The following is a 20,257-nucleotide window of genomic DNA, read 5'->3' on the forward strand; positions in this document are numbered from 1 at the left end:
AGAATGTCTAAAGCCTGGCAGATAGGCTTCATCACACGGAGATATTCGCCGAAGAAGTTGACGTCAGCTAGAAAAGACCGAAACTTTGCAACCAAGCCGAGTATATAGCTGCTTGACCACGCCAGTATTGCAAAAAAAAACAAGCATTTTTTTCAATTTAAATTAAAAAGTAGCGGGAGTGCGACTGAAAAAAAGTAGCGCCTCTCCCGCTACTTTGGAAAAAAATAGCGCCGCTACTGCAGCTAAAAAGTAGCGCCGCTACCGCTACTTTTACCAAAAAAGTAGCGCCGCTAGTAGCGCCGCTACAAAAGTAGCGCGCTACTGCCCACCTCTGGGAGTACTTAGTTTCATGTTAAAGTGGGTTAACGTTATTCTAATTTCAGCATAACAAGATATTCCCTAAGAAAATTGTTAACACGTTTTATTTTTGACTAATAAAACTTTTCTGCTTTTGTGAACCAACCCAGCAAATTGTCCACTTGAGGCGGTTGACTGTCTCTTATCATTAAATCAGTCCTGTTACTCAACGCAACAAACAGTGTACCAGCCTCATTTTTTAATCACAAATCGATTTCGCTAACATAGCATCCTCAGTATGATCATGTTAAGTGTCGTTTTACTTTTGTGGGAGCAGGGTAGGATAAAAAAAATACACTTAATTTTAGTGAGTAACCTTCGGGTTAGACATTACTGGTGTCCTACATATTGTGTGAATAGACAAACATCTGGGCCATCGTTATTTTGTCGTTTTATTCAAAATACACCATCGAACAAAATCCGACGTTCGAGGCACATCCACGCCTACCTCAGTAGCGTCAGTCAGGCCGATGGGACGGGTATCCGCTTCGGGGATGAACAAGTGGAATCTGGCGGTACTTGACTTCCATTCAGATTTTCATTTAAGGTCCGCCCAATTAGCCACAGAGATGTTTCGTTTGTCAGCTTCTTTCAGCAGAAGTTGAGCGGCTGGCAGGAATTACTCGATTGCTAGTAACTAAGAAATTTTCTAATCGATCGCAATTGATGAGAGGTTGGCCACCCCTGGCATGTACGGTATATCAAGCAACAGTTGTTATTTTGAATGTACTTTTCTATTTTAAGTTGAAAAACAGGAACATAAACTTTGCAACTTTGAATCGAAATAAGAAAACTGTGTTTCTGCAATTGTTTGCTGATGAATACAAAAATACGGTAACTAATGAAAACTCCATAAATATTGGTGTCCGACGTTTTCTTCGTAAACAGTTCTTCGTAAAACAATTTTTCGTAAACAATTCATCGTAAACAAATCTTCGTAAAATTAATTCTTTGTAAAACAATTGTAACCACCACAGGTTGAGTTACTGATTCTATTTGGCGACCAATAGTAGTTATGCGGACCGCACATACATTAAAAGAGAGGATACAATAAAGGGGACCCAACACACAGCAAAACCTAGAAAATTAACAGGGTTTAGCCCCACTGAGACCAGGGAGCTTGCAGGGCGTGGAATAAGAGGGCTAGTTAAGCACCATCCAAAGTCACGAATTTATAAACTGAGCGCTAGTAATGGACTAGGCCAGCATAGGGGTATAGCAGAGGAAAGGGATAAAAGATTTACTGAGCAGTAGCACCAGCAGCCATTTAGTTTTCACGAATCCAGTAGGCAATTACATCTACATTGATCTTTCAGTATGATACAAATCCGATATCAATTAGTTACTGATCCCTTTCAAAGAATAGAAATATAAACATTAAGTTAGTTTAAGAGTGTACTTACATACTGTGTGACTTCCACGATAATAAATATTTAAACCCTAAATAAAACTGCTTTCGAATCTTCCGCCTCGCCGTCAAAACATCATCGCGGTGACAACATCCGGGAATGTGCATAAAGCCTATTTTGGGAAGGGCAACGCAGTCGACCGAAACTCGCCATGTAAACAAGGGCTTCGTAAAGGGTCAGAAAGCAGGCATAAACAATTATGATTAAATCGGAACTGAGCATGAGATTATGAAACCAACATACCGGCCTCAAAAACATTACTGGGGTAGAAGTAGCTGTTTTTCCCAAGAGAAAAATAATCGAAGGCTCTTATTACATGAGCTTGTTCAGACAATACAACGTTTCAAATGTACAATGTCGCATAACTATGGAAAATATTTACGATCTCTGAAGTGGGTCCCCTGAGGTCGTTTTGAACACAAAAGCAAAGCTAGGCAAACGTATTGGAAACAAAACACAAGCAACAATACCATACACTAAGTTACGTAAATGTTCGCGTCGCGCGCGTAATAATAAAACTGTCTCTATCAGTAAGTCCAATCATCTAGGGAAATCGATTCAAACGTCTGCTTCCAAAAGACACACCTTTCAAACATCACGCCCATAGGTTGAAATCGCAGTCTTTAGACGAACCGTGCGTACAAAGTCGTCTTGAGCTGGAAACACTTCCGTCACTCTCGCTTTGGGCCACGACCCTCTGGATTGACAGTCATTTATTACCAAGACCACGTCGCCAACGGCGAGATTTCGAACTGGCTTCTGCCACTTGCTACGGGTTTGCAATAATGTCATGTATTCTGCAGACCAACGCTGCCAAAACTGGTCGGTAAGGTAGTTAACTAACCGCCATGATTTACGGTAACTGTCAGCAAATGTAAATATATCACATGGCATGCTTGCATCAAGCTTGGTTTGTAGCAAGCTATTAGGTGACAGAGCCACCAAGTCTTCGGGATCGTCGCTAACTGTTGTCAACGGCCTGTCATTCATCATGTGTTCTGCTTCGGTAACAAGTGTTATTAGGTCTTCATCCTTCAAAGTTCGGTCCTTGACCAAGGCATGCAGAATTCTCCTGGCAGATCGGGTGCATCTCTCCCAGGCTCCACCTCTATGTGATGCCAATGGGGCATTGAAAGACCACTTGATGCCTTTCTGAATATGGGAAAGGTTCCACCGTTTGATACCTTCAAATGTGCCGTTGTCACTTATGAGTTCTTCAACCATGCCTCTTCGATTTACGAATCTTTGAAATGCTTGAAGGAATGAGGAGGTGTCGAGGGAATAAGCAAATTCAAAATGTACAGCCCGAGAGGCCATACAGGTAAATACACACAAGTAACGTTTGGACATGCTTCTACCAGACTTGGTCAGAAACGGCCCTGCATAGTCCACTCCTGTGCAAGCAAACGCTGGTCTACCAGGGGTAACCCTACATTTTGGAAGTGGTGCCATGATTTGTTGACCCCCTGTAGCATCTCTCAAACGACACACTCTACACTCACGCAACACACAACGCCAAATAGAATGATCTTTAATCACCCAAAAAGCCTCCCTACACACACTAAGCGTATGAAGCGCGCCGCAATGGGCACCACAAACATGATAAAACTCAATCACCAGCCGCGTCACATGGTGTCGGCTGGGCAAGATCATTGGATGTTTTTCCCTAAAGCGAAGCAAAACTTCAATCAGATTGCTTGTTTGGTCTGGGCCTTGAAGTAGGTTGTCATTTAAAGAAGTGCCCCTGAACTTAGACGCACAATCGAAGACAATGCGGAATTTTTCACCGGTAGCATGATGAGAGGGGTACCATGTTCGGTTGGTCTGAGGCAATTGATCATGTGGCATCCTTTGTGCATATCCGTTGTCTAAATATTCTCTGATCTTCTGACTATACATATCGAAGAACTCGTCATCCTTTCCAAACCTACGCCGAAAGTGGTTCAAGCGTTTTTCGGCAACCTTTCTGTTGCCAGAGAGTGTAGTTTCCTCATCTTTCCATGGTAGTCCTAGCTGATAATGTCCCTCCACCTTTTTGACCGATTCTTTCATTAAAGTCAGCGCTTGTTTGTCATTGATGGACATGGCAAGTTCATCTGGATCACCAACATCATTGAAGTCATGATCGTAGGTTTGCTGCATGTGACGATGCAGTATGTCACTACCAGAGTGAATAAAATTAACATGCACCAAGGCCTTGGAACTATTATGTCCCACAGGACCACTCAATGTCCAACCCAAGCCAGTACGAATGGCATTTGGTTCACCATTCCGGCCTCTGCGAAACGCATGCATATAGTGTGCTTCCTGCACATCAGCACCAATTAAAAGGTCAACTGACTTTTCAGCCAGCTCTGGGATGTCAACGCCTTGCAATACATCTGGAAACATGCTAGCATCATCAGCATTCGGAATACTTCCATCCAGAGCAGGTAATGCCGGAACCGCCAATACAGCATCAATCTCCATCCCCTTACATTCTTTTATGCCACGTGTATACAGACCCTGCAACCTGTAACCACGTTGTTGACTGACGCCGTTCATAGTTGAAATGGAGTAATCCACACTCTTGCCTGTCATCCCAAGCCGCTTCATCAAGTCGATTGTGCAGAGGGTGGTGTCTGAGCCTTCATCAAGAAAGGCATAAGTATCGACTTGTGACTTTCTATCCGGGCTCCAAACTGTAACCGGTACCACCTTCAGACGTACCATATAACTCTTTGCACCACGCAGCCCCGAACTAGCGCAGGTTACTACAGAAGTACAATTGGAAGAGGTAGAGGACCCGGCCTCTTTGCTGTCCTGGCCAGGTTTCATGGGTTCTGTGGCTCCATACTTTCTTCCACTCCTGTCATCTTGAGGGCGGTGAAGCAGAGTGTTATGTCTTCCCTTGCAAAGCTTACAACTCCTGTCCCACTTGCACTCTTGTACACGATGTCCAAACTCTAAACAGTTAAAACAACACTGGGCAGCTCTAACTGTCCGTTGTCGGTCCACTTCAGCCATGCGACGAAACTGCCTGCATTGCCACAATGGGTGTCCGTTAGAACACACAGGGCACTTCCAATCGCATGGTTCTGAAGAATAGTTTGCACCAACGCTACTCTTAGCAGTATGAGGTCCACCCCTTACTGAACCCTGTGATGCATATGACAGAACACCTTTGCCTGACTTGGTTCTTCTTTCCTGGTTCGATTGAATCTTGTCTCTGTTGAGAGCCTGTGCCAAATATCCACCTTGGATCCGAGCATACTGGTAAATCTGATCAGCCAGTTGAGCAAATGTAAGCCCTTCAACAGAGACCTCAATCAACCGATCCTGCAACTTGGGTGGAAGACGACTCACAATACTTGTCAGGGTGTGACGTGTGTTCAACCCACAATCTAGTCTCCCCCCACAAGTCATTTCACAATCCTTCATCTGACGCGACAAATCCAATAGTCCCTGCGTGTTCCCTTCCTTAAATGAAGGTCCATTTATGATCTTTTCAATAAAGGCTGTGGTAACACTGTCGATCATGCCAAAGTTTCTGTACAATGTGTTACGGGCATGGTGGTAAGCAAGGCTTGGTGGTTCCATGACAATGCATTGCTCGATGCTGCGTCGTGCCCTCCCAGTGCAGCAAGAGATCAAAAGGTCCAACATAGCAGCTGGATCGTTTACATCGCGAATGACATATTTCTCAAAATATCGGACAAAGCGATAATAATCTGTTGGCGTACCATCAAATTTACTCTCTTCTGTTACCCGACCACCCTGGGCGCGGCAGACCGCAGTTGCCATTGAATGCAATGCACCGACAACCTTTTCAATCTGTGAATTTGCTGGATGCAATGAGGTATCCAGACCTGTGGACTCATGCCTCACGGGCAGGTGCCTCCCAACACCTTGGTAGCCAGGCGCAGACCTCATGTCTGCGCTGTGCTGGCCATAAGAATCTCCTTGGTATCCCATCATCATGGGTTGGTGTGGTGCTCTCCAGCCATTCCACTCTGCTTGGCACTCCACGTGAGCATCCTTACGCTTGGCTTCATAATTCACAAACGAATTCCAATGCGAAACCGTGACGCGTTCACCAGGCAACACAGACCGCGAATCCATGTCGGCATGGCTCCTGGTAACAAAGTCCTTTTCGCTAGAAACGTCTAGCCCTTTGTCGCTACGGTGCAGTTCCCCTTGACAAGATTCGAAAGTACTGTGACTCTCATTTCCAACAGGATTGACAACTGTCTCTGTTTTGGGCGGAACTGCGTCTTTAGACAGGGGGACATCGCCAGTCACATGGCGAGATACAGATTCCTCACGAAGTAAACCCTCCCCCTCACCTATTGCCTTTTGTGACTCAACCTTGCCATCGCCCGTCAGAGAAGATTTAAAACGTCGACGCTCCAGCTCCAAGGCCCGGCGCTCTAAAGCCATCTCCTGGCGTTGGAGCTGCAAAGCGCGACGCTCCAGTTCTAACTCTCGTTCCTCCAATTGGAGAGACAACTCAGCATGGCGCTTATCCATAGTGAGTTCAACAAAATTAATGACAACAAATACTACCAGTAAGTATTAACAAAATAAAACAGCCGCAATATATCCCTACAGTAGATGTTGGCTACAGATAAGCCAGACAACACAACAGTAAACAAAAACAAAAAATAACCTGGGGAATTCCCTTCGGAAATAACCTACGAGGTCGGCAGCTTACAACTAGCAAAGCAAGCTACAACTGATCACAACAGTAAATCAAAAATTAGGTAAGTTGGAGTAGAATCAATTAATGCGCATTCAGCCACAATTAACCGAACTAAACTACTGCAACCTCACACAAGAAATTCAATGACTGACATTCAACTCACACAGCAAAAGCAGCCACTACACACATTCATGAATCAATCGTACCGTAGCCTACCAGGGTACGCAAGAAATCAATAATTGATATGATGTAACCACCACAGGTTGAGTTACTGATTCTATTTGGCGACCAATAGTAGTTATGCGGACCGCACATACATTAAAAGAGAGGATACAATAAAGGGGACCCAACACACAGCAAAACCTAGAAAATTAACAGGGTTTAGCCCCACTGAGACCAGGGAGCTTGCAGGGCGTGGAATAAGAGGGCTAGTTAAGCACCATCCAAAGTCACGAATTTATAAACTGAGCGCTAGTAATGGACTAGGCCAGCATAGGGGTATAGCAGAGGAAAGGGATAAAAGATTTACTGAGCAGTAGCACCAGCAGCCATTTAGTTTTCACGAATCCAGTAGGCAATTACATCTACATTGATCTTTCAGTATGATACAAATCCGATATCAATTAGTTACTGATCCCTTTCAAAGAATAGAAATATAAACATTAAGTTAGTTTAAGAGTGTACTTACATACTGTGTGACTTCCACGATAATAAATATTTAAACCCTAAATAAAACTGCTTTCGAATCTTCCGCCTCGCCGTCAAAACATCATCGCGGTGACAACATCCGGGAATGTGCATAAAGCCTATTTTGGGAAGGGCAACGCAGTCGACCGAAACTCGCCATGTAAACAAGGGCTTCGTAAAGGGTCAGAAAGCAGGCATAAACAATTATGATTAAATCGGAACTGAGCATGAGATTATGAAACCAACAACAATTCTTCTCAAAGCATTTCTTCGTGCATGCAATTGAGATTTGATGTATACGAAGAAATGCTTCACGAAGAATTGTTGTACGGATTTCATTTCACGAACAACTGTTTACGAAGAATTATTTTACGAACAACTGTTTACGAACAATTTGCCTATAACCATAAATATTAGACTGTTGTATGACTCTGTTAAATGACTACAAATATATAACAGTAAACACAGCTTTGAGTTTGAAGAAACTAGCCCTAGAACAAACTCCCCTGACATCAAAATCTGTCATTTTTGCATTGATTTGAGTTTGACGTCTGCAGACGTTGAATCAACGAAAAAATGATGGAATTTGCTGTCTGGGCTGTCTGGGTCTTCCCGATATGCAAGAGGCTGTTTACACAGAGCAATCTCAATGCCAACTTATCCTCAAATGGGCAAAAGCACATGCTGCTTCATGTAACTAGCTTCAAATTCAAGTAATGTTCCTCAAGTCGATTCTGTTTTCAGCTTCGTTTTTAGTTCATTTAGAGTCCACTCTTGCTTTTCTATATCGCTTTTTGTTTTGCCATATTCGGTAGCTATGTCTTCGAAATCTTGACCGAGCCGCTGGTATATCCTTAACTGTTCCTCCGTGTCGGCGGATTCCAGCTTTTGTCTTTCAATGCTTTCCAACAGTTCGACCCTACAGTAAAATTTAAGGAATGTTTAATAATTTTTTGAATGACTCAGCAAATGTAATTAAAAATAAACATGATTTAATTGCTTTAACCAAGCCAATACACATGAAAATAAAATAGAAAAGTTCACTTGGTTCAGCAATAAATGAGGAAAGACAATAGATTAAAAATGTTGCAATAGTTCTTCTGAATACAATAACGCAAAACTTGAATACATTGTAAGAAAAAAAATTAATCAGAAATGAACTCAAATTTCTGATAAGAATATACTGTACATGAAAATGTTGTTGAGAATAATACACATTTTCCGGTGAAATTAGTTAGTGAATCTTTGAAAAAACGTCGCATGATCACCAAAAAGGTGTTTACTGCGCTTTGATATGCTACACTAGTATGTTTAGTTGTAATGTTAAGCGCGAAACGAAATGAAGATAATTAAGTTTCGAAACAAAACCAGGTAAAAGGAAGGATGCATCGCAATCCTATGGTTGTCCTTTTAAAAAATTCAACTTAAAAGTTGAAGAATAAAACATGAAACGTTAGCATGCTCCGAAACGAGAAAAAAAGCTTTATTTGTGCGCACCGGTATAGGCATTTGCATTACAAAACAATAGGACAAGGTAATAAAGAAAACCAAGACAACTTACTTTAGTTTTTTCAGCGCTTCCAGTTGCTTCGGAGTGTATGTTTCACACTTTAACTCCATTCTTATGGATCTAAAAAGCACAAACAGTAGTTAGTAATTAATTATTGAGTCACAAGTTAGCCTGTGAACAAAGAATAAAGGCTGGAAATGCAAGAATTATGTAATCCATGATCTGATTTAGCATAAAATATACGACTCCGACCCCTCGGTTTATAACTGATCGACTCTGAGTTCGGGTTTAGTATTGCCAAATTTTGTTTAAGTTTTTGTCCCATTTTACTTTCATAAATTTAATTTCACTTTAGTTATGAATTATGATTGAAATTGAAATGACAAAATTCACAAACACTGACAAAAACAAGCACTTCTATTTTCCGGAAAAGTTTTAGAGCGCAAAATACGCAAACAATAGCAAAACTGTTATTTGCTATTGTTTGCGTATTTTGCGCTCTAAAACGTTCAACCACGTGCACTCCCTGACAACATCAAAAGCTGCTAGAATCTAGATCTAAGGCTCTTCAAATATCGTGAAGGTTGTTAGAGCTATCCTATGGCATTATATAGGTGGAGAACAAACGTCATAGTTGGCGTGAGATGGTAGCTGTGGAGAAAGGCAAGAAGATGACGTCATACGATATTTCAAGAGCTTCTGCCTAAGCAAATACGAAGCTGCAAAGCAGTACATATTGTTTTATGAAGCCTACAACACAAAGTAGTTCTTACTTTAATTTGGAGGAGAGCGTTTGACAAGACACGATTATATTCTTGACCACAGTTTGTTCCTTGTGTGGATGCAAGCGCAAGCAGTATTTCGTGATCAAGTTAATAAGAATGTTCGAGCATTCTTGAAGTTCCTATTTCAAACAAGTTCGTTTATAGCTTTTTGATTCTCCTTCACAAAAATGTATGGTCAACAAGCGAAAACAAAATTCATAGCACTACAGGTACGATTAATAATAATTTATATCAGGGGTCACCAACCTTTTTTGCATGCGGGCCACTTTGGCACTAAGGAGAGCTGTGGCGGGCCACACTAATAAAATGTTAGGTAGGTTGACTCTTATGCTAGAAAAGAACGCATTTCGTACCCAGTATCCAGCGTTACATGTTTTTCATATTTATGTTAGAATACCGTAGCAACAAAATTAATCGAACAACGCTACTGCCAGGCCAAGCTCCTTTTACAACACTTTTGACTTTTTTAACAATGCCTAATAAATAGAGGCCACTTGTTTTGTGCACTTATAGCGAGGCGAGCAGTTTCATCAGAATATTCATCGCCAAGCAAGAGTGGTGTTGTTACTTCGCTTCGCAAAAGATATCTTGCAATTAACAGTTTCAGTAAACAAGGAAATGTTTGACACTTCGCAATACAGGCAACAATAGTGACCTTCAAACATATCAGCGAAAACTAGGCTCCAATAACAGGGAAAAAGAAACCAGGTACCATCTTCTCTCGTGTTGTGGCTATGGGTCAGGGCATCTGTTGGTTAATCACTGCCTGGTGTCAACATCGATGGAAACTAGGCCTTCCATACCATGAGGAGGTCTGTATAGCCGGCAATCCTTGATAATGTGTGCTGCCGTCTGCATTTCACCACACTCACAAGCAGCACTCTCTGCCGACAAAAGCAAGTACCTCCACGTGGCCGCCCCCGCAAGTACCGACTTTGGGAAACTAAACTTGCTACAGCTGTCGCTATAAAGTTATGCGGAAGAACAATCATCAGAATGGCACCCCCAGACCAAACACAGCGCCCTTGTCAGGGCGAACAGCACCAGCTGTTGTAGGTCAAGGAGTGACCATTCTGCAACTAAATGTTGAAGGCACCACCAACGCTAAACTAGACATCATCACACCAGGTACCATGAAACAAACGCTTGTGGAAATCACCGAAAAATCGTAATTTATGAACAGTCTTCTCTCTAAAAAAGCAATGAGTTGGTTTTTCATCCTTTTTGTGAGAATCTATAAAACCGTCTTTCTTTTATTATAGACAACTGTAACTTGCGGTGCTCATCAGCGTGGCAAGAATTTGTTGATTAGCAACATTTTGCATTACTTGCTTCGGCAGTACATATACTATAATTGGAACGATGCAGATTAGCATGGCTCCTGCGCAAGGATGACACGCAAAATCGTGAAGCGTTCCATATTTCTTAAAAAAAAAAAAAATTTTGCAGTAGGCCTACTAAGCTAAATATTTTCATAATACAATCAGAAAAAGTCTCTAAATTTATATGTAATATATTGGCTATTGCCAATTTATTCTAAATTGAGTTGGCACACCGACCCATTTTGCCAACAAAAACTTGCATAAAGAGAACACTGCTCGTGAAACACAATAACGGTGAAACTCGCACTAGTGTTTACAATTACATGACATTTGCAAACTTAAAATAAGCAACCCTATGCTCACAGACAATTTCAAAATTCGAAAACAGACATTTTAATCAACCACTGGGACAGCAGTGTGGCTGGACATCGCATTGGAATAACTTTAAGCAACCCCCACCTAGAACTATAATCTGATTGGTCGGTCGGTGGAATCGTATGCAATGTGAAAATATGCTTCCAGGAAAGTATTTTTTGCCTTTGTGCTCTTTAACTCCCTCAAGAAAAGTATTTTTGGTTATACTTGTACGCTGATACCTTCCGCGGGCCGCATGCGGCCCGCCAGTTGGTGACCCCTGATATTTTATATCATATGAAGTAGTGTCATGAACATAAAAAACATGACTCGCCTTATAATATTGATCACGAATGTTCATTTCCATGACAAGCAACTCTTTCAAGCGTTCACGATTACTGACAAGTTCAAATTTATCTTTTTTTAAAATTTCTCCAATTTGTGATGCCTTAGCGTGTTGAATTTTCATGTTGTCTGCATAAAAGTTATTAGTTAAAATTTTTAACAAAAATGATCCACAATGTAAAAAAACAACGAAATGCTCTTATGGTTAATAAGTTGTAATTTTGTATAACTTTAAGTCAAGAAATAATTTTAAAATACCACAAACAGATATTAGACAACTAAGTAGTGGGATTGAATAGTATTATTCAAATAATACAGAAAAAATTAACAAACAGAATAACTTGAAACGTTTGGCCTGGGGCAATTTTCTATGTTCTGATCAGAAAAATCATCATATTTAATAGTTCACCCGATGTGTCAGGCCCATCCCGTGCGCTTGTTAATTGCAAACAGTTTGCCAACAATTTTTTCTCCACCCCGTCAGCAAGTAATCGCTTTCCCTCAGTCAATTCAGCCTAAACAAAAAATTAAACAATATATACAAAACAAATTCAGTGAAAACTGTGATTGACAATAAAATATGACTTTTCACCTGTTTATCTGCCAAAAGGTTGTCAAAGTCTTCCTTGCTGAGATCCAGAATAGTCGATGATTGATCTTGAGAAGTTGAGGCACAACACCTACTTACAGCGAGGCACTGTTGCACTGCTTCCCAACACTGTCATACAAACACACAAATCTTAAGTAGATGAGTTATCCTCATAGTAATACAATGCTTGCCAAATGCCAGTACCACATCGTAAATAGTACGGTAAGCTATGGGTGCGATTTAAGTCAAAGTGAGATGAAAGAATGGTACCGTAATTCAAATCATTTTATTGTATGAAAGGGATACGACTTTACTCATTTTAGCTTAAAAATTATTTTACTTCATTTTTGAAGAACAATTTTACTACAAATTCTAATACGTCATGTGAATAAACATGTATATAAACATGAAGTGTGGGCTCAAATTTTGCAAAAAACTTTTTCATAAGTTTAAAAAGTTCTTATTTATGTTTTATCATCAGTAGTTGCATTAAAATTGTAATTTAATTGTGTACAGTAACAAAAAGATCCATGCAAACAACAAACACTTTGAAATCACATTTATATGGCAACCAATAAGAACCAACTGACAGATTGCGAGTTCAATCAATATAAAAGTTACCGTATACTGTGATAGCAATTTAGATTACATTTTACTTTTGACAACATAAAAATGTCCAGGAAATTTGTTCACTTTCAAGCTTATTAGAGCCTTAATGATAATATAAATCAAATGCATATAATATAATTGCGAGAATTTCTAAATAAACAAGAAGTCAAGAACCATTATGATACTTTTTGTGTTTTCTCATCAATCTCCTGGTTTGAAATTTTCATTTGTGCTTCTGTCATGACATTGTTAATTGTGGAAAGAACTACTGCGCATTCCAACCATTCAGATTTTGCCAACCATAATTTTGATTTTTCCTGTAAATAAAACAAGTGTAAACACATGGAAGAAAAACAGTTAGAGCTGTGACAATAAATGATATTACCGATAATATCATTGTCATTGTGCAATGCATACAAAAAGGGCAAGATTGGGTTGGACAAAGTTCAGGAAATGTGGGTAAATGTTACATGGCGGTAGATTTTCATTAAAACAAAAAGACTATCAGAGTTGGGTGTGATCTGCAATATTATACAGTATGATAGCGATAGATGGACAATAATACAAGACCAGAGAGTGAAAAAGAAATTCTGAGAAGAATGGAAAGAACAATGGGAGATCATTGTGTGGAGTGAAAATCAAGAGAAAAAACGCTGAAGACCTGATGCTATGCTAGAGACAAAGGAGACTATTGACCGACTGAAATGGCATATAGGACATAGGTGTGTGCGGACTACAGATGCAACCTATTTCATCTCCTGAAAATATCGAGAAAAAAAATACAACAGAGACGAAGTCGCTGATTGGAGTTGTCGCAAACATTTCAAGATATTTCCCTTGAAAAGATTGAGAGAAAAAATACAGAAACGCCAAAGTCGCTGATCAGAAAGAGTTGCCGCTGCAGAAATTGCTTTTTTTAAATACAGGAAGAAATATGAACGAGGAAATCGTAGTGATAAAAAATTATTGATTGCTTGGTCAAGAATGATTAATCTTAATCCAGCATAGCAATCTATAATCCTAAACCATGATCGTAGCCAACTGTGTAGCAGTGGCGTACGGTGACCATTTGTTTGGTGCTTTTTTTTTCAGCAGGTTTTAAACAAACACTAGTTTACAGTTTTTGCCCTAACTATGTTTTCCTTCTTACACTATTTAAAAATACGTTGTTTCAATAAAAATGTGAATTGTGGGCTGTATTGCAAGACAGCTCCTGTGAATGACTTTTGCTTATTGTGACGTAGCCTACCGTGACAGAAAAGAAGCAAGACAGTGCAGCAGAATGGCCCGTTTCGGTGAGTTCGATCCCTTAACGGGGGATTTTTTCAATTTTTTTTTTAAATTATCGGGTACCGTAGCCTAATTATCATTGCCGTTTTAGGGTTAGGGGTTAGAGGATAGAAATTCACCGAATCAGACTCACCGAATAGTAGCAGACCCCAATGCGAAGCAATTGCATTTGGATTTTTCTAGCTGTAGTAGCATTGGTAACACAACGTAAACTAATGACAGTGTTTTCTAGCTAAGCTATAGGCCAGTGGTTCCAAACCGGGGTGCCGCGGCACCCTGGGGTGCCAATTGCAATGCTCAAGGGTGCCGCGAGATATTGAGATATTGCAATACTGCGGCCCATTCTTTATTTTAACCTGTTAAGTGCGAAATTTATTTATTTATTTTAACTCTAATCCGTGGTAAGCCTTTGTTTTCTCGCCCAGGAAAAACAGCATCATAATCATCATCATAATCCATCGTCGGTTTGTTCCCCACTAGTGGGGGTGGCCGATTGTTTCTGCGCAGCAATTGTCTTAATCCCTTTTCTCCATTTCACCCTGTCCCTTGCATCTTCCTCCTTCAGTCCGACTTTTTTAAACTCATCCTTCACTTGTTGTTTCCACGTTCTTCTTGGACGACCGCGTTTCTTCTTCCCATCCACCTTTAGATCTAGTGCCTTTCTAAGAAAACTTCCTTCCTCCCTCCTTATCACATGTCCATACCATCTTACTCCATTTGCCCTTGCCAGTTGGTCTATGGTCTCTCTCATCTCTAGCATATCCAACAATTCTTCAGTCCTTTTTTCCCTTCTCGTTTTCACCCCACACATTGCTCTCACCATTGACCTTTCCGTTCTTCTCAGGATTGCCAGTTCACTCTCTCTCAATACCCATGTCTCGCTACCATATAGCATTGCAGGCCGCACACAGCTCCGATATACTTTTCCTTTCATCCTTAGTGAAAATTTTCTGCCATACAACATTTCCCCACATTCCCTGAACTTTGCAGGGCCCAATCTTGCCCTTGTTGTCACCGCTGCTTCACATCCACCACTTCCATTTATCCGATCACCCAGATAACAGATGTCTGTCACTGTTTCGATGCCATGGCAGAACTCATCATCATGGCCTTCCACTTCATTCCTTCCTTTACTGCATTTCCCACAAACAAAACACTTCGCCAATCTTGTTGCGGCTCTCTTGACATTAGCACATCTTGCATGTACCCACTTTCCACATTCCTTGCATTGCATTGAATTTCTCATCACTCTCTTGCCACATATTCCACAGGGATCTACTTTGCTCTCAACAACTGTTCCTTCTGCTCCACTCACCATCACTTTTGTTTTTTCAAGATTCACCTTCATACCCTTGGTTTCAAATGCTTCTTTCCATTTCTCAAATTTTCTCTCCATTCCCTCCATACTACTACTTGTCAAGACCAGGTCGTCTGCATACAAAATTTCACTCAATAAGCCCTCCCTCACTCCTTCAGTTACAACGTCAACCACAATAGCAAATATCAGAGGTGACAAAACTGATCCCTGGTGTACACCAACCTTCACAGAAAACTCGTTTGAATAAATTGATCCAACTCTCACTTTTGTTCTTGCATCCTCATACATAGACATCACAGCTCTCACTAATACCTCCGGTATACCTCTTTTCCTCATTGCCCATTCCATCACTTTCCTTGATACTCTGTCAAATGCCTTTTCTAAGTTGACGAAACACATATATAGTTTTCTCTGCTTCTCTCGGTATTCCTCCTGCATTCTTCTCAATATAAACAGAGCATCCACTGTACCTTTTCCTGGCATAAATCCAAACTGCATATCATTTAATTTCACCAATGTTCTCAACCTCTTTTCTAGTATTCGCTCCACAATTTTCATTCCATGCTCTAGTAGATTTACACCTCTATATGCACTGCAACTTCTCACATCCCCTTTTCTCTTGAACAGTGGAACAACAATACTATGCTTCCACTCCTCCGGCATTCCCTCTCCATCTAATACCCTTTGGCTAAGTTGTAGCATTACTTCAATTCCCAACTCTCCACTTGCTTTTATCATCTCTACGCTCACTTCTGACGGACCAGCTGCTTTATGCAGTTTCATTTGTCCTATTGCCTCCACCACTTCATCACGAGTAACCTTTCCCACCAGATCAACCTCTGTCATATGATCCCATACATTCTCCTTATTCATAACATTTTCCATATGTTCCTTCCACACTTCTCCTCTGCTTTCCGGGCTGAAATGCAACTTCCCATCTCCACTCCTTATACATCTTCCCCCTACAATATCTTTCCCATCCTTTTTCATTTGCTTTATGAGTCTGAATACTTTGTTTTGGCTTTCCCCCATTTTATTAAGTTCCTCCTCAGCACCATTCTTCATAGCTCTTGCAACAACCCTCTTTGCCTTCTTTTTCATACTCTTATACTTCTTTTTATTCTCTTCTGACCCATTTTTGCGCCACTGCTTGTATGCATCTCTTTTCTGTGAAATCGCATGCTTCACCTCCTCATCCCACCACCATGTGTCTCCACGATCCCTCCTCACTTTCTTTTTCCCACATACTTCATCACATGCTGCCAGGACACCTTTCTGAAATGAAGCCCACAAGCTCTGCGCAGTGTGCGCACTCATGTTTACCAACCCAAGCATAAAAGAGATTTTGACTCGTTGCTGTTCTTTCCATAAAAACGTTTGAAACGCATGATTATTGCCGGACTTCATGATTTTTTTTGCGTTTCACGGCACACAAAGTCAAATTGCAGTGATGGATTATCGGATTGTGTGACCCAGCACGATTATAAAATTGCATGATTGTTTGCAAATCATTATAAAATTGGAAACTTTTGTTGGATAAAAATTTGACGAGTTCTGGATAAAAATTTGACGAGTTCTGGATAAAAATTCAAAATTAACATCCTTGCGTTGGAAAGAATGCTGTTGTGCTTTTGCTGCAGTTTTCCACGTCATAGCTAATGTGAGAGTAGATTTTCCGTATTAACGAAAATAAAAACTAAAAAACGAGAACGACTGCTTATAGTCAAGGAAGAAATGCGGATAGCTTTATCGAATGTGCCCCCAGATATTATGGGATTTTGTACTAGAAGAAGTCAAGCCCAAATTTCACACTGACTTTTGAACAAATACATTTATTTACTCGCCATATAGCCTACTGTACAACTCATTCTGTGTTATTTTATACAGTTATTTGAAATACAGAAACCTCATAAAATTGATCCAATTTTGCCAGGGTGCCGCAAACTATTTATCTCTTTGATAGGGTGCCGCAAGGTCAAAAAGGTTGGGAATCACTGCTATAGGCTATTGAACAGTTCACCAATTTTTCTTGCATATATTTTAAATTTTAAAATGTTTGCGAAAACTCCAATCAGCAACTTCGGCTTTGTTTTATTTTTTCTCTGGATCTTTTCATGGGTTGCATCAGGTGTGTGCAAAGCAGGGATGAAGAAAATTTTCTCTGAAAGACATTGGGTTTAAACTTTAAAGGTGCAAAAATGCATTACATATAATCAAATTTATTTTTGCAGTCATTTCAACGTTACAATGAACAGCGTCCAGTCTCCTGTGTCAGCTGAAAAGGAATAGTGGCGCATGGAAGTAGTAGGAGCAAGTGCTACTTTTTTCCACAGTATCAGAAGCTGCAGCACATCACTTTTCATATTTTCAACAACTGGTAGTGAGAATGCCTCTCTTTTGGCATGTTGTAGCGGAAGTGAGAACACGCTACCATACTTCCAAAGTAGCAAAACACCACCAGAAAAAGCATCATATGCGGTGGATTGTTGGATTTCAGGTCGAGCGTCAATGTCCATGTCGTTCCCAGTGAGTGACTATGAATAATGCTGCCGAAAAGATTTGATATTTGCTGCAAATACGCTTTTTTGCTGAAGTATAGGCTACAAAAGCAGAATTGAAAGCAGGCTATTACATTTTAAATATTTATTGTGGTGTTCGTTATGTTATTCTTTCAGTTTGGTACAACTTGTGGGATTAGTTGAGGAACGAACAAAAAAAAACAATCAGTTTGGGAGGTTACCGTTTGTAAAAGTCCCTGATTTTATTCGATTACATTTTAAAAATAAAAATTCATTTATAGTCTAATTGTTTTTTTCAGATGTTCGCTAAAAAAGGAAAAGATGGCAAAAATTTTGTCTAACATAAAAAAGTTCGTTTTGAACAGCCCTAATTTTTACCTGCATTTAAATAGACAAAAAAAGTTGAACATATGGCAACACTGCTTTTAAGCGACGACATCGCCGTGGGACGACATCGGCATGGGATGACATGTTCAATTTCGTTCAGGGGACAACATCGGTGGCATCCGCAAATACCCACCTCTGAATAACACTTCAAGGCTTGTTTATAAAAGAAAGTGGCTATTTTTCCACACTTGTTGTCACGATTACAATCAGGTGTTGCCAGAGTTAGGATTATAGTTAGGAAGGGTTAGAGTTAGGAATAAGATTAGGGTTCTGATCTTTGCCCAGGACTAAAAATTTTTTCCAAAATACAAATTTTTGTTTTCAACAGCTTTAAACTTTTCTCAAATTAGGGCAGAATTCCTTATCTGGCAACACTATTGAAGCTATTATTACACTATGTAGTGTAACTGTAGCCACAGCCTTTATAAAAAGACACTGTGACACTCATCAAATGACACAACAATTCATGACTTGATGAAAGCAATTTCATTTAATGCAATAGAAAAGTTACAAAGCTCAAAGAATAGCACTTACAAAATAGTGAAAGCAAAAACACATAACAATATTAGCGTTTCTAGCACTAGTTGCTCCGTTCATCTAATGAAATTGAAAGTAAAATTATTAACAAACAAGATGGTTAATTGCTTCACTGACGTTTCGTGCACCATGACAATGCGCATCCTCAGAGCAAATAACATACATGTTATTAGTACATGAGTAAAATTATTCATACATGTTATTTTGTATGTTATTCGCTCTGAGGATGCGCATTGTCATGGTGCGCGAAACGTCAGTGAAGCAATAAACCATCTTGTTTGTTGTTAATTTTACTTTCAATTTTATCAGATGAACGTAGCAACTAGTGCTAGAAACGATAATTGTCCTGATGAACACCCCAGGGATATCTAAAGAAGGGGATACGAAGGCTCAGAGCGGTTGCTGATTCTCATGACACTAGAAGGGCGGTAGTTGGTACGGCGTTAAACATGCGATTCTTTTAAAAATTGCAGAACGTTTTGTAGTGCAACTGGTACACTCAGCTACACAAGACAGTTAGCAAGTGTTATGTAGAACATATTTAAAGAATACTTGTTTGAAAAGACAGTTGAAAGGTTATCAGTTAGCTGTTTTTTGGACAAAACCTTTGCAGTTGGCTAGGTGTAACGCAAGTATATGGGTAGTTAAATTAACAAGTGATTATGAGCTTTCATTGAATATCCATACCGGGTGGTTAGTGCAATGCAGGTTGTCGCAACAAAGTTTATTAAGTTACTATATGTGCCAATTGTCACTTTATCATAAACAAAAATTATTTAAGATAAATAGAAGCCCTTCTATTGTCAGACGCAATAAAAGCCTTCGTATCCCCTTCTCTAGATAACCCTGTGAACACCCAAACTTTTTAGTATTAACAATATTAGAATAAGTATCTATTGTGATTAAGTTTATTATATTTATTTCTATAATTATCCATTGTGATCAAACTGAACAAACCATAAAATTATACTAACTGTAGTTAAAGTATCGTTGGAACATTTGTTTTGTACTTCATCAACAAGCTTTGCAAAATTTGGATGTTTACACTTTATGTCTTCAGAAACAAAAACATTCATACTTCAGGTTGGCCAGTACAAGTCTATATTTGGAACAATAACCACAAGAAATTTTGCTGGAATAATAAGCAAATTGAATATTCTGAGATATAGACATAGTTAGGCTTGAATTATATATATGTTTAAATAAGGCTAGTTATTTTTTAGTCACAAAAAAAAACTGTCTGGAAGTTGAAGAATCCAAGCCTTGAAACTTGAAAGTAACCAAACCAGTTTAGTTTAATTGACATAAACACTATTAAACCTTATCTCAGTTTACTTTATTTCTGACCATAACAATGAAAAAACAATATATGCCCAAAATAGCAGAGGTCTAGAAAAAGGTAAAAGCAACGAAAATCGGACGTTATGAGGTGCTTAATACCAAAACAAGACAATCAGTTTAAAATATAGCACGGTTGTAACATCTGTTCAAGTATAAACCCATTGGTAGGCCAATGGTCATTAAATTAGTCTCTCACCACATCATTGTTCAACAAAAA

The 20,257-nt window shown here is 39.7% G+C and overlaps 1 protein-coding gene and 1 non-coding gene across 2 annotated transcripts; one reads left to right on the plus strand and one right to left on the minus strand.

Moving 5' to 3' along the window:
• Window positions 1-6,315: 6,315 nt before the first annotated feature.
• On the minus strand, window positions 6,316-19,792 carry LOC145779563 (HAUS augmin-like complex subunit 4). The gene is made up of 8 exons (XM_082591180.1): window positions 19,674-19,792; window positions 12,834-12,965; window positions 12,043-12,168; window positions 11,860-11,965; window positions 11,440-11,579; window positions 9,418-9,548; window positions 8,696-8,764; window positions 6,316-8,053 (listed from the first exon to the last, which is right to left on the minus strand). Exons 1-8 carry the CDS (start codon window positions 19,773-19,775, stop codon window positions 7,858-7,860), a joined length of 1,002 nt encoding a protein of 333 aa, XP_082447306.1. The 5' UTR covers window positions 19,776-19,792; the 3' UTR covers window positions 6,316-7,857.
• LOC145780429 (U6 spliceosomal RNA) lies at window positions 10,754-10,855 on the plus strand. Its single transcript, XR_014290655.1, has one exon. It is a non-coding gene; the product is annotated as a U6 spliceosomal RNA (small nuclear RNA).
• Window positions 19,793-20,257: the final 465 nt, after the last annotated feature.

This window comes from Aplidium turbinatum, chromosome 11, assembly GCF_918807975.1.
Source record: "Aplidium turbinatum chromosome 11, kaAplTurb1.1, whole genome shotgun sequence".
In the NCBI taxonomy this organism is placed as follows: domain Eukaryota; kingdom Metazoa; phylum Chordata; class Ascidiacea; order Aplousobranchia; family Polyclinidae; genus Aplidium; species Aplidium turbinatum.

Coding starts and splice junctions, on each gene's coding strand:
- LOC145779563 (XM_082591180.1), bottom strand. CDS start 19,775: ATGAATGTTTTTGTTTCTGAAGACATAAAGTGTAAACATCCAAATTTT. Junction 11,966..12,042: donor ACCTTTTGGCAGATAAACAG/GTGAAAAGTCAT, acceptor TTTTTTGTTTAG/GCTGAATTGACTGAGGGAAA. Junction 8,765..9,417: donor ACGCTCTCCTCCAAATTAAA/GTAAGAACTACT, acceptor TGTGCTTTTTAG/ATCCATAAGAATGGAGTTAA.